The 15,067-nt window shown below is 45.0% G+C and overlaps 1 protein-coding gene and 1 long non-coding RNA gene across 4 annotated transcripts in view; one reads left to right on the top strand and one right to left on the bottom strand.

Annotated features, from left to right (window-relative positions):
* Positions 1 to 15,067, bottom strand: part of LOC137524699 (dynein axonemal heavy chain 7-like) — a 565,826-nt gene that overhangs the window by 354,614 nt on the left and 196,145 nt on the right. For both annotated transcript variants that reach the window (XM_068244848.1, XM_068244849.1), the window contains 2 exons: positions 9,564 to 9,704; positions 6,590 to 6,802 (listed from right to left, as the gene is read on the bottom strand). In XM_068244848.1, the coding sequence (XP_068100949.1) occupies positions 6,590 to 6,802; positions 9,564 to 9,704 (354 nt within the window). The remainder of the gene's footprint in view (positions 1 to 6,589; positions 6,803 to 9,563; positions 9,705 to 15,067) is intronic.
* LOC137524700 (uncharacterized) overlaps positions 1 to 15,067 on the top strand; it is a 156,651-nt gene that overhangs the window by 61,742 nt on the left and 79,842 nt on the right. The gene's annotated exons all lie outside the window — the stretch shown is intronic.

Genomic DNA, 15,067 nt, shown 5'->3' with positions numbered 1-15,067 from the left:
TTCCTGGAAGACGGCCGGGGCATTGCACAAGCCGAAAGGCATCACCCTATACTCGTAGTGCCCATCAGGGGTATTGAAGGCCGTCTTCCATTCATCGCCCCTCCTTATACGCACCAGGTTGTATGCCCCCCGTAAATCCAATTTTGAAAATATCCTAGCCTCAGTGACTTGTGTGAATAAATCGTCTATAAGTGGTAGCGGGTAACGATTCTTCACCGTGATTTTATTGAGGCCACGATAATCAATGCAAGGCCGTAAACCCCCGTCTTTCTTTTTAACAAAAAAGAAGCCTGCCCCAGCGGGTGACCGGGATGGCCTAATAAAGCCCTTTGCTAAGTTCTCACGGATGTACTCCTGCATGGCAAGTTTCTCGGGACCAGATAAATTATATAAATGGCCTCGAGGAGGCATACAACCAGAACGAAGGTCAATGGGACAGTCAAATGGGCGATGCGGGGGTAATTTATCCGCGGCCTTGGGACAAAACACATCGGCATAATCTGAATACTGTTCCGGTATACCCTCCACCTGTACCTTAGTTAAACCCAATGTTAGTCTCCCCAAACACTGCTGGAAACAATGAGGTGACCAGGCTGTCAACTGTCCTGTGGCCCAGTCTATCTGCGGGGAGTGGACTTGCAACCAAGGCATGCCTAGGATTATAGTGGAGGTGGACATGTGTAAAACAAAAAATTGTAACTGCTCCTCGTGCAATACCCCTATGGTGAGCTTCACAACCGGAGTCTGTGACAGAGGACAATTCCGCTGCAAAGGGGAATCGTCAACAGCCGTAACCTGAATGGGGGGTCTCACGGGAGTGAGTAGTAGACCCAACTCCTGAGCAAACTCAAAATTCATAAAGTTAGCCGCTGAGCCGGAGTCAATGAAAGCTTCAGTGGCAACAGACCTATCATCCCATGTGACAGTACAAGGGAGAAGCAATTTTTTCTCTTTAAGGGGTGAAGTTTGTGTGCCTAGGGTGTCACCCCCCACTACTCCTAGGCAGACCCGTTTCCCGCCCTGTTGGGGCAATTTCGCACCCTATGCCCTGCCTCTGCACAGTATAGGCACAGTTGTTCCGTCATTCTCCTCCTCCGCTCCACCTGGGTCAGTTTTGATCGACCAATTTGCATTGGCTCTGGTGGAGGCAAGGCCGGAGAGGACGAGACAGACGGAGTTGCGGTTACTGGGGATGCTACAGCTGGTACAGCGTACGAAGTCACCCTGACCCGGTGACTACTCCTAGCCTGCCTCTGATGGCGTAGCCTGCGATCTACGCGAATGGCCGATGAAATGGCCTCGTCAACTGTCTTGGGCTCGGGTACGGTCAACATAAGATCGGAAACCTCTTCCGACAACCCAGACAAGAAATAGTCCATGAGGGCAAAATTATCAAATCTCGAGGTGACTGACCACCTACGGAACTCTGCCGCATAATCCTCGACTGACCCTCTGCCTTGCCGTAAGAGTTTGATCTTCCGCTCTGAGGATGCCGCAAGATCAGGGTCGTCGTAGATTATAGCCATGGCCTTAAAAAATTCCTCCACTGAGGTCAAGGCAGTATCGGTAGCGGGCAGGTTGTATGCCCAAGACTGGGAATCTCCAGTCAACAAAGTTTTAATGAAAATGACCCGTTGGGTCTCAGTCCCCGAGGATCGGGGTCTTAACTCGAAATATGACAACACTCTACTCCTGAAATTCCGGAAGTCAGACTTGTGGCCGGAAAACTTATCAGGGACAGGCATACGTATGTCCTCACTGTGAGGGGATCGCACTGAATCAACTGATGTCTGGAGGGTTCTCACAGAGCCTGTTAAGGCATCAATTAAGGCTTTGTGCTGGCCTAGTGACTGATGAATGCTATCCACCGAAGTGGCAAGCACAGTCAGAGGATCAGTGCGTTCCATCAGTATTTTGGTCTGGCGTTCTGTAACGATCGGTGAAGCACAGAGAGGTCTGATTACCGGTGACCTGCAGCGTCACGGGGAATACAGACGTATACCAGATTATATGTGATCTGCAGTATCACCGATAATCCAATATACTGGCTAACCTCTGTTCACCTGAGTAGAGTGTAGTGTTTGGTGTAACAGTAACACAAAAATGCCGAGGCCTGGGTGCAGCAAGGAGAACTGCACGGATTCCTTCCGCAGACCTGAGCTCTCCAAGACGGGAGGAGTCAGACTGACAGTAGGAAGGAAAGTCCGAGAGTGACACTCAGGAAGAAGTGTCACTAACAGGACTGGGAACCGCCTCCAATCGTGAGGTCGGTTCTCGAGGTCGGACAAGCCAGGTCGTACACACACGGACAGATAAAGTACAAATACAGTAGGCAAAGGCGGAGTCAAAGTACAGGCAGGGTTCGGCAACGGGGTATCAGATATATCGGGGTACAAAATCAGGAGGCAGAAACAGAGTCTAGGAACGAGCCGAGGTTCGGCAACAGAGTATCAGAAATATCGAGGTACAAGGTCAGAGTTCAGGCGGATAGTCGAGGCAGGCAAAAGTCATAACAAATAATCACAATCAAACTAGTACTTTAGCTATCAAAATCTATCTAAGTGTAGGATTACAGCTCCTGCTGGTCCCGGCACACTTGAGGATCTGACTACGGATCTGGGTGCTCCCACATGTGTGATCGCAACGCCAGACGAAGCAAGAGTGAACAGCCGGCAGTATATATGCACCTATGCATCCCCTGCACCTCCCAGATTGCTGGACCAATGGGGAGCGGAGTTAAGAGTCAGCTGACCTGCCTGATCAGCTGACTCTCTCCCGGATGTCATAAGGCCTGCTTGAGTGCGCGCGCGCGCGTCACTCTAAACTCTGTGGGACTACGGGTCCCAGCCACCGCAGCCCCGCTCAGCGGTGTCTCTGCTGCGGGGACATGTGCGCGAACCGCCGCGTCCAACGCGGCGGTTTCGCCGCGTTGCCCCACCTGCTGCATGGAGGCAGCCGCCTCATGATGTGAAGAGGCGGCTGCCTCTCCGTGTGATGCGGAAAGAGCCGCCCGCCGCTGGCTCATGGCGGCGGCTCTTCCGCGATTCCTCACACCCCCTTCCTGATTTCTTATTCTTTTGCATGTTTGTCACACTTAAATGTTTCTGCTCATCAAAAACCGTTAACTATTAGTCAAAGATAACATAATTGAACACAAAATGCAGTTTTAAATGATGGTTTTTATTATTTAGTGAGAAGAAAAAACTCAAAACCTACATGGCCCTGTGTGAAAAAGAAATTGCCCCCTGAACCTAATAACTGGTTGGGCCACCCTTAGCAGCAATAACTGCAATCAAGCATTTGCAATAACTTGCAATGAGTCTTTTACAGCGCTCTGGAGGAATTTTGGTCCACTCATCTTCGCAGAATTGTTGTAATTCAGCTTTATTTGAGGGTTTTCTAGCATGAACCGCCTTTTTAAGGTCATGACACAACATCTCAATAGGATTCAGGTCAGGACTTTGACTAGGCCACTCCAAAGTCTTCATTTTGTTTTTCTTCAGCCATTCAGAGGTGGATTTGCTGGTGTGTTTTGGGTCATTGTCTTGCTGCAGCACCCAAGATCGCTTCAGCTTGAGTTGACGAACAGATGGCCAGACATTCTCCTTCAGGATTTTTTGGTAGACAGTAGAATTCATGGTTCCATCTATCACAGCAAGCCTTCCAGGTCCTGAAGCAGCAAAACAACCCCAGACCACCACACTACCACCACCATATTTTACTGTTGGTATGATGTTCTTTTGCTGAAATGCTGTGTTACTTCTACGCCAGTTGTAACGGGACACGCACCTTCCAAAAAGTTCAACTTTTGTTTCGTCGGTTCACAAGGTATTTTCCCAAAAGTCTTGGCAATCATTGAGATATTTTTTAGCAAAATTGAGACAAGCCTTAATGTTATTTTTGCTTAAAAGTGGTTGGCGCCTTGGATATCTGCCATGCAGGCTGTTTTTGCCCAGTCTCTTTCTTATGGTGGAGTATTGAACACTGACCTTAATTGAGGCAAGTGAGGCCTGCAGTTCCTTAGATGTTGTCCTGGGGTCTTTTGTAGCCTCTCGGATGAGTTTTCTCTGCGCTCTTGGGGTAATTTTGGTCGGCCGGCCACTCCTGGGAAGGTTCATCACTATTCCATGTTTTTGCCATTTGTAGATAATGGCTCTCACTGTGGTTCGCTGGAGTCCCAAAGCTTTAGAAATGGCTTTATAACCTTTACCAGACTGATAGATCTCAATTACAGTACTTTTGTTCTCATTTGACCCTGAATTTCTTTGGATCTTGGCATGATGTCTAGCTTTTGAGGTGCTTTTGGTCTACTTCTCTGTGTTAGATAGCTCCTATTTAAGTGATTTCTTGATTGGAACAGGTGTGGCAGTAAACAGGCCTTGGGGTGACTTCAGAAATTGAACTCAGGTGTGATAAACCACAGTTAAGTTATTTTTTTAACAAGGGGGGGGGCAATAACTTTTTCACACAGGGCCATGTAGATTTGGAGTTTTTTTTCTCACTAAATAATAAAAACCATCATTTAAAACTGCATTTTGTGTTCAATTATGTTATCTTTGACTAATAGTTAACGGTTTTTGATGAGCAGAAACATTTAAGTGTGACAAACATGCAAAAGAATAAGAAATCAGGAAGGAGGCAAATAGTTTTTCACACCACTGTATGTGTTTTTTCTGAGATAGTATGGCTGACAGCTCCTCTTTAATAAACCAATCCCCTTGTATCTTCCCACAGCACTCACTATATGGGATATTTCTTATCTGCCAGATAACTCATCCTCCAATACTGTAACGTTTGCGGAATCATTTCTGTGGTTAGCGGACCAGACGTGCACTGACGCGGCGAAAATCCTCCACAAACGTGTAATTGGAGAACCCAGGTTAAGTGCAATGCACCAGTAGAGGGCAATTCCCACCAGCAGATGGAGCTGTGGAGTGCAGACGAGCACAGCCTCTGCACGGCCACAAATGCCAGATGGGAATTGTACAGATAAGGCAAAGTAGGGCACGATAGCCCTCTAAGAGAGAGCACAGAGACAGACTAAATGTGTGTTCCCCAATCTAGTCGCCACCCAGCGACGGTGAACACACATCTGCAGAAACAAAAGCGGGAATGCAATCGCAGGAGAGAGGCGATTGCCAACAGACACCAGACTGAGAAGGACAGAGCATGAGAGTAGCAAAGGCACAGCAAACAACAATCAGAAGATAAGGAAATAACAAACGCTAGCTAAACGTGAACACCGCACTCATTCGCAACAGCGAACGCATTTCTGCACGATCACCGCGCGTTAGGCCCCCAGTGATAAGCGTGCCACCCTAACTGACCAATGACAGATAAACACGAAATACAGAACGTGAACGCTTGCTAAACGGTTACCTCATCGAGCCTACAGCAAGCGTTCGTATCAGACAAGACAGTCAGACAGACAGGTGGGGCTGCCAGTAGCAACCGCTGCTCTGGCTAGCACCCCTAAGGCAGAGATACAGAAGGAGGCACTGCCACTACCACTAGGACAAGTGCGATCCAGACAGATAAACAGAAGGGGCCACCAGTAGCAACCGCTGCTCTGGTTAACACCCCAAAGGCTGAGATACAGAAGGAGGCACTGCCACTACCACTAGGGCAAGTGCGATCCAGACAGATGGAGCAGCCAGCAGCAACCGCAGCTCTGGCCTACACTCCCAGACAGACAGAACGATTTCCTGTCGACCGCCGCTGGCGACAGGACAATCGCAACAGAAGGAGGCACTGCCACTACCACTAGGGCGAGTGCGATCCAGACAGATGAACAGAAGGGGCTACCAGTAGCAACCGCTGCTCTGGTTAGCACCCCCAGACAGAACGAATTCCTGTCGACCGCCGCTGGCGACAGAACAATCGGAACACAAAGACTGTACAGGCAAAACAGATAATACAATCTGACTGCACTAGAGGGAATGCCTAGTACAGTCCCAAGAATTACTCTAAGATAATCTTTGACAAACAGGCAAGGCTGACACTCTAAGAGTGTTTAGCAGTAACAAACCATTAAGATGACCAGTCCAGGATTCTGGGAGAACATGGTATTTATACTGCCAGCCTTCAAAGGAGGCAAGTAGGCAATTTGCATAACAAATATACTGTATGCAAATTCCTCAGCAGCAGAGCAGGTCTGAAACTTGCAAAGCAAAGACAGGTCTCTTTTCCAGAGACCTGCAGCCCTCAGACTTAAGGAATGGTCAAACAGCTGTCTTTGCAGACAGCTGAGCGGATCATTACAAATACCTTCATGACCAAAATATACTACAAATTGCTCTTGTTAGAAGCTAAGCAAATAAGCACTGCAGTAAACACCATTCTGACACAACATGCTATTTTAAGATAATTAGGCTCAATTCATTTTATCTCCTTAATTTCAGTAATCTTTTCAGTTCCCGCAAGTAGAAAATTTTTCAAGCTCCATTTACTTTTGACTGCTTGAGATTCTGTTATTTATGTTTTAACAAAGGATCATTGCACATTAGGTTTTTGCAAGCGTTAACAATACAATCTTAACAATCTAGAAATATAAAAAAGGGACTGCAGATTAAATCACTTTCTAACTTACCTCCCAGTAGTATCGTAGCTGACTTAACCACTCAAAATCATTTTCATCACTGACTTGTTTGTTCACAAGAGCTGTAAGGACATCTCTAGCATGCACATCAAGGACCACCAGTGCGCCAAGTGTCACTCGGTTCTGTTTTGATAAAGTTCCACGAACCAAGCTCACAATGTCGTCAATCTGTCTGTTATTTTGTTCCAAATAGTCTTCAAGAGCCTGTTTTATGAGAAGGAAAAAAAAGCCTCTTACTGAAAGAATATTTGTCTTCTGGTTGTCATAGTCTATACATTTTCCAATCGGAATTACCTGTAAACTTCCAAATTATACATATTTAGAATGTATATGTATTATTTACAAAAAAACAAACAAAAACATAAGTGTCAGTTGTGCTAACAGAGTATCCCTTAAAAGAAAATTACAATTACATTGTGTCACTTAATAAAAAGAAAAAGTGTAGGTGTTCATAAATTTAATATAGGCGATTATTTTGTAAGTTCTACATCTTTCTATCAACATTTGTTTTACAAAAAAACTTTTTACAGGGAATAACCATAACGCATGGTTTGAGAAGCCCAGAGCTGCATATGTGCCCAGAGTTACTTTCTGTTGCAGCTATATTGGTTTCACTTCAAGAGAGGGGTGTATAAGGGCAGATTCACACCAGGAGAAAACATAGCATTTTCCAGACTCAAGAGAGAATAATAAACTGACACGATCACATTATCGCCGGGAACTTTTCACAAATGTCTGTTTTAAAAAAATCTATCTGGGAAATGGAACAGAAAGTCCCAACCTGCATTTTTCCAGACTTGAGCAAAAACGTATGGATACCGGATTCCAATGATGCAGGGCATTTAAATGGAAATGGACACTAGCAGTTTTCACTATCCATTTTGTGAGGGGAACCAGGGTGACTCTTAGCGGCACAATCAGAATAGCTGAGACAGGAGAAGGTTTTGCAGCAATGTCTTTTATGTTTGTTCTGTGTAGTAATCAAAACTGATGCAAATTTATGTAAAGTGACCTGGACTGGAATGTATGTCCAGTAAACTGTACACATTTTCAATCTGGCATAGTGTGAAGAGTGTGTAAGTCAATGCCCTTTAAGCTTTGAAGGAGTCTTAAAGTGGTCTGAAACTCTGACATAACATTAAATAAAAATGTGCTCTCCTACTTTGTATTACCCATACTGTTATCATATTTGCTTTTGTGCACATGCAATATAGTTCATTTACAAATTACAAGTTCCTAAAGTACAGTTTATCTGTTCTGAAAGCTGTTATTGCTTTTTATTATATATTAAAATTTTCTGAATGCAAGAAGCACAGGCAACTGCTAATAATATAACACCTGTGGAATGTAAACACAAGATAATGTTATCACCTCTGTGGATGCGGATCATAACTTGAATGGGCTTTCCAGTGCAAGACAGCAGTGGCATAGGTGTGAAGAGACTGAACCCATTCACCAAGCTAGATAACAGGGTGTCCGGTGAAAAACGCAGTCGGCCGACCAGCCTGTGCCTCAGGAACGAGAGGTGAGGTGAGATCTGTGTGAGGCTTTCTGCTGCCCTGAATTCCCCTTTGAAAACAATCTTATGTGTACAACTGGCCACTGTGACCAGAGAAAAGAGCACTGTGCTGCTACAGCTGCCTGGTGCCTGCCAGGGTGTATACAACATTCACATGTATGTCCCTGGGGAGGCAGCACCCCTGCTGTGCATTTTTATTTAAAGCAGAACTGAAAATGGGGGGGGGGAAGAGTTTCACTTACCTGGAGCTTCTGCTAGCCCCCTGAGGCTTCCCTGTGCCTACGCTGTTACCATGCGATCCCCGGGCCTCCATTGTGGATCAGCCCCCGTCCACTGTGCCTATACGGCCCTGGCCCCTGGCCGTGCATCCTCATTTGCGCTCCCATCCCCAGGAGCGTGCTGCACAGGCGCAGTAGAGATTTTCTTGCACTGTGCCTGCGCAGGACGCTACCAGCGATGTGAGCAAGCCGTCGACTTGTAAGTCGGTGCTGAAGAAACGGAGCCATGGCGGGGGACCGGAAGATCGTATGGTAATGGCATGGGTACTGGGAGGCTTCAGGGGGCTGGCAGAAGCCCCAGGAAAGTGAGACTTTCCCCCCCCCCCCCCCTTTCTTCAGTTACGCTTTAAGAGGAACATATTATGAAAGGGGAACTCTGCCTAATGTGTTTTTGAGGATAAAACTCTGTCTGTTGTTCTTGAAGTGGAGGCTAATGCTGCCAGATTATTTGCTGCTTCCAAAAGTATTTTGCAGGAAGCAATGCCAGATGATGTGTATTTTGCGGAGAAACAATGCCAGGTGATGTGTATTTTGCAGGAAGCAATGCCAGATGATGTGTATTTTGTGGGAAACAATGCCAGATCATGTGTATTTTTTCTTGGGGGGGGGGAGGTGACAACTAGCGGGAACCCTATTTATTGAAGTCGGCCCTCCACCTTGAAGTCTGAAAAAAATTGTCCCTCCATGCCCGTGAAGTTGGACAGCACTGTTTTAGAGCAAAGAAGAAATGCTGAGTTTCAGACCACTTTAACCTCTGCCTGCTAGCAGATACATATTACATTTATGTGGCTGATTGTCCATAGTCATTTAAAGGGTAAAAAAGTATTTTTAACTAATCTGTTTAAAACAGAAGATATTAATTACAAAAAATAAAGACTGTAAATAGTCACTATAATTTATAAAGCAGGTTATACGGCACGTTACTAATTCCAGTCTTCCATTTAGGAATATAAATTTGTCTTACTTCCATTTGTTGGGCAGCACAGGTATAGAAATTGTGCCATTAAGTACAAGATGCAGAACAGCTTCTACAGCACAACTGTACTATTTTCAGTTGCAGTGATTGTTAGAATAGATCCTTTTCTGTATTAAACAGTCACCATAAATATCATACATTTCATTTAAAAAACTAAAGTGAAATAAACAAATCTAGTAAAGTACCACCTACCTTCTGACCCTGCCTGACAGACATTTGAACTTCGTTTGTCCAGAAGCACTGAGATACGCATAGCACAGTCTGCCCTGGCCACTCTCTTACCCAGTCTATACGGCTTGTTTTGGGGTAGGCTTCAATTGCTTCACCAATGACCTTTTAATTATATTTATACAAACGGTGTTAACATTTTTAAATAGATGGGTTTATATTCAAAATGTCCAGATAACAGAAAACACTAAGTAGTCAGCACTACATAATACATATAAATACAATTGCAAAGCTCTGTCCAATAATGATTGAACAGGCAAACTGTATAAGCCAATGAAGTCTTTAAAACTACCAGTACATAATGGTGACCGTTTTAGCTTCCAGCAGAGCAATGCTTATTTGAAACAAGCAACTTTTTTTAGCAGCAGTTTGCAGCTGGCCAGAGATACCATCTACTGCTAATGTGACATACTTAAAGAGGAACTCCAGTGAAAATAATGTAGTAAAAAAAAGTGCTTCATTTTTTACCATAATTATGGATAAATGATTTAGTCAGTGTTTGCTCATTGTAAAATCTTTCCTCTCCCAGATTCACATTCTGACATGTATTACATGGTGACATTTTTACTGTGGGCAGGTTATGTAGCTGCTCCTAGCTGTTTTGGCTGTTAGAGACAGCTGTAAACAGCCAATTCCTGTCTGTGAACATTGTTACATTGTGGCAGTTTGCCCAGAGTACCGCGGTACTCAGAGCTTCTTGTGGGAGGGGTTTCAGCACAAAATCAGTCATACAGCGCCCCCTGATAGTCTGTTTGTGAAAATCATTATATTTCTCATGTAAAAGGGGGTATCAGCTACTGATTGGGATAAAGTTCAATCTAGGTTGGAGTTTCTCTTTAAAGGGAACCTAAACTGAGGAGGATATGGATTTTTCCTTTTAAAATAATACCAGTTGCCTGACTCTCCTGCTGATCCTGTGTCTCTAATACTTTTAGCCACAATTAATTGTTCTAAGTTTATGTTTGTTTGGTCAAAAATGTATAATAAAAAGAAAGTTAAAAAACAAAAATCCCTTTAAACCCTCAGCAAGCAAGAAAGTACCAAAATAATCTAGATAGTAATTTTCCGCCTACTTTTTTTTATACTTTCTTAATTGAAAAGAGCTTAAAAGGAAGGAAATTGGAGAGGTGTGTGTGCGGGGGGGAAGAGGAACGTGACATAAAATGGTGGCTGAAGGAACTTCTAAATACTCATTCTGTAGACTTTGGTGCACATCCACACTGTGCAACACGAAACACAATGTGCTGCACAGCAATGTGATGTGCCATGTGGTGCATTACCAGCCCTTCAATTACTACAAAGGAAGAAATAAGGTTAGTTCTGTGAAGACAGCAAATTAATTCTTGACTTTAGAACAGCAGGTGACTCTTTGGTAGCTGCCAGCATGTTCATATGTTACCAGGGCCATAAAGTTTGCAGACATAATAGGTTCTAGAAGTATGTTTTATCTAGTTCCTAGGTTCTCAACGTGTGGTACGCGTACCCCAGGGGGTACTTCTGATTGTTCCAGGGGGTACTCGGGCTGGATATACTTAACCAAAAATAAGAAATTTAGAGTTTTGTAAAATAATAAATCTTATTTAAACAACACCCAATTAGTGTTTTAGCTAATTTAAAGGAATGGTAAATGCTTGGAAATTGATTAGCACCATTTATCATGTACTACAATTAAATATATATTTGTCAAGAGGTACTTGTGATAATGTTTCCTATGCTAGGGGGTACTTGGTGAGTACAGGGCTTTAAAAGGGAAAGGGGCAGGGCCGGGCCGAGGCATAGGCTGGAGAGGCTCCAGCCTCAGGGCGCAGTGTAGGAGGGGGCGCACAATTCATTCAGCTGTAAATCCTAATTCTGTATGATGCAGAAAGAAATAAGAAAAAGGGATACATAGCAGTGACTGCAAGCCAGATAACTAGATATTAAGGTGTTGGGGAGGTTGTGGGCCCTGTGGCCCTCTTAGTCTAATAGCAATCAGTGTGTGACGAGTGGGGTAGAAGGAATGGAGGGGCGCACTTTGGTGTCTCAGCCTTGGGTGCTGGAGGACCTTGTCCCTGCTCTGGAAAGGGGTACATACCAATACTATGTTGAGAAACACTGATCTAGTTGATCTTTGACTTACTCATTTAATCATGTATTTAATTACAATGAAATAGATATATTTCGCTTCATTGGATTTTTACACTGGTCACTCTGATACAAGAATAATGTAAATAGATGAAGACGTAGTCCACCGATTTAACCATGAACTCTCTAGGGGGCTGATTCATGAAGCTGCACTGCTTTAGCAGCGTGAGCTCCATGACAGCACCGCAAGCTAAATTGAAGGCTGCACACTACGCTAGGTCTTGCTGCGCAGCATGCCTTCCTTAGTTCCTTAGTTCTGCGTGCATTTTACATAGCAACAAGTGTTCCTTTAATTGCCGGCCACTGCTGTGCTTCACTTGAGTGGCCGCTACTATGTTAACTAACAAAGTTACTATTTAATTAACATACTAACTATGTCAATAAACATAGTAGCGACCGCTCTAGTGAAGTATCACGGTCTCGATACTTCACAGTAGTGGCCGGTATTTAAAAGAACATGTGTTGCTATGTAAGCAGCTCGCATGAAGGCATGCTATGCTTTAAGACCAGGTGTAGCACGCAGCCTTGAATTTAGCTCGTGGTGCTGTCATGGAGCTCACGCTGCTATAGCAGTGCAGCTTCTTGAATCAGCCCCTAGGGTTCTCAGGTAGAAGCATTTGTCACCTTTACCTTACTATTTAAAAACATTACAAAGTTTCTGCCAGATCCATTTTATTCCAAATATAATTATTTTAGTGACAACCAGATATAATTAATAATTGCTATCATTATTATTATTTTTTTTTAATATCTCATATACAATTATTACTGCCATTGGATGTTATTACTATTAATATTACAAGTGGAACTGCCCATCCTATCCATATAAATCCATATTTTCAATCTCCTACATGATTATGTCTATGCATAAGCAAAACTAAAAACCAAATAAATAATAAGACAATCAAAAACTACTGCAACAGTTACAATAAAAATACATCTCAAAATCCCAGCACAGCAAGTGCTTAAAGAGACACTGACACTGAATTGGTTGTGTAATACGGACAACTAATAGAATTTTAGTAGCAAAGAAAATATTCCAATATTTTTATTTTCAGTTATATAGTGTTTTTTATAACATTGCATCATTATCTAATATTTGCAGTTTAGACACTACTCAGCATTCTAAATGGGTTCAAAAGTTCACTAGCCTGCTCTGGAAAATCTTCCCTGCAGAAGGAAAAAAAGATACATAGGCCTCAATTCACTAAAGGTGGCCATACATGGTACAATTTTTCAATTAGATAATTTAGTTCGATTATTCCGTTAGATCGAATATAAAGATTTTTCCAGCATGTCCGATCAATTTATTTAGATCGAATAAACGGGAAAATTGAACGTTTTTATTGTACCGTGTATGGCCACCATAAGCTTATCTCCTGTCTTTAATAACGTTTCTAGAGTTGTTACCATGGTGATAAGGCATGTAGTATATTCAGGAAACATTTTACCTCAGGCAAACCTAAAGTTAACTCTTCTGTCTTTAACCACTTCCCGACCGCCTAACGCACAGCGGCGGCCGGGAAGTGTACCCTGCAAGGACCGGCTCACCCACAGAGGCGGCGGTCCTTGTAAGGGCATGGGCGGAGCGATCGCGTCATCCGTGACGCGATCCTCCGCCGGCTCCTGACGCCGCTCACCCGCCGCAACATCCCGCCGGCCATACGGAAGCGCCGGCGGGATGTTAAACCGACGATCGCCGCATACAAAGTGTATAATACACTTTGTAATGTTTACAAAGTGTATTATACAGGCTGCCTCCTGCCCTGGTGGTCCCAGTGTTCGAGGGACCACCAGGGCAGGCTGCAGCCACCCTAGTCTGCACCAAGCACACTGATTTCCCCCCCCCCCCCTGCCCTCTGATCGCCCACAGCACCCCTCAGACCCCCCCCCCCCCCTGCCCACCCCCAGACCCATGTTTACACCCAATTACCCCCCTAATCACCCATCAATCACTCCCTGTCACTATCTGTCAACGCTATTTTTTTTTATCCCCCCCTGCCCCCTGCTCCCTCCTGATTACCCCCCTCACCCCTCAGATTCTCCCCAGACCCCCCTCCCCCATGTACTGTATGCATATATCCCCCCTGATCATCTGTCAATCACCTGTCAATCACCTGTCAATCACCTGTCAATCACCCATCAATCACCCCTTGTCACTGCCACCCATCAATCAGCCCCTAACCTGCCCCTTGCGGGCAATCTGATCACCCACCCACACCAATAGATCGCCCGCAGATCCGACATCAGATCACCACCCAAGCGCAGTGTTTACATCTATTCTCTCCTCTAAACACCCACTAATTACCCATCAATCACCCATCAATCACCCCCTATCACCACCTGTCACTGTTACCCATCAGATCAGACCCTAACCTGCCCCTTGCGGGCACCCAATCACCCGCCTACATGCTCAGATTGCCCTCAGACCCCTCCTTATCAATTCGCCAGGGCATTATTTACATCTGTCCTTCCCTGTAATAACCCACTGATCACCTGTCAATCACCTGTCAATCACCCATCAATCACCCCCTGTCACTGCCACCCATCAATCACCCCCTGTCACTGCCACCCATCAATCAGCCCCTAACCTGCCCCTTGCGGGCAATCTGATCACCTACCCACACCAATAGATCGCCCGCAGATCCGACATCAGATCACCACCCAAGAGCAGTGTTTACATCTATTCTCTCCTCTAAACACCCACTAATTACCCATCAATCACCCATCAATCACCCCCTATCACCACCTGTCACTGTTACCCATCAGATCAGACCCTAATCTGCCCCTTGCGGGCATCCAATCGCCCGCCTACACGCTCAAATTGCCCTCAGACCCCCCCTTATCAATTCGCCAGGGCATTATTTACATCTGTCCTTCCCTGTAATAACCCACTGATCACCTGTCAATCACCTGTCAATCACCCATCAATCACCCCCTGTCACTGCCACCCATCAATCACCCCCTGTCACTGCCACCCATCATTTAGCCCCTAACCTGCCCCTTGCGGGCAATCTGATCACCCACCCACACCAATAGATCGCCCGCAGATCCGACATCAGATCACCACCCAAGCGCAGTGTTTACATCTATTCTCTCCTCTAAACACCCACTAATTACCCATCAATCACCCATCAATCACCCCCTATCACCACCTGTCACTGTTACCCATCAGATCAGACCCTAATCTGCCCCTTGCGGGCACCCAATCACCCGCCTACACGCTCAGATTGCCCTCAGACCCCCCCTTATCAATTCGCCAGGGCATTATTTACTTCTGTCCTTCCCTGTAATAACCCACTGATCACCTGTCAATCACCTGTCAATCACCCATCAATCACCCC

The sequence above is a fragment of the Hyperolius riggenbachi genome, chromosome 7 (genome assembly GCF_040937935.1).
Source record: "Hyperolius riggenbachi isolate aHypRig1 chromosome 7, aHypRig1.pri, whole genome shotgun sequence".
Lineage (NCBI taxonomy): Eukaryota > Metazoa > Chordata > Amphibia > Anura > Hyperoliidae > Hyperolius > Hyperolius riggenbachi.
Note: the sequence above shows the minus strand (reverse complement) of the source record. Positions and strands in the feature narration are given on the sequence as shown.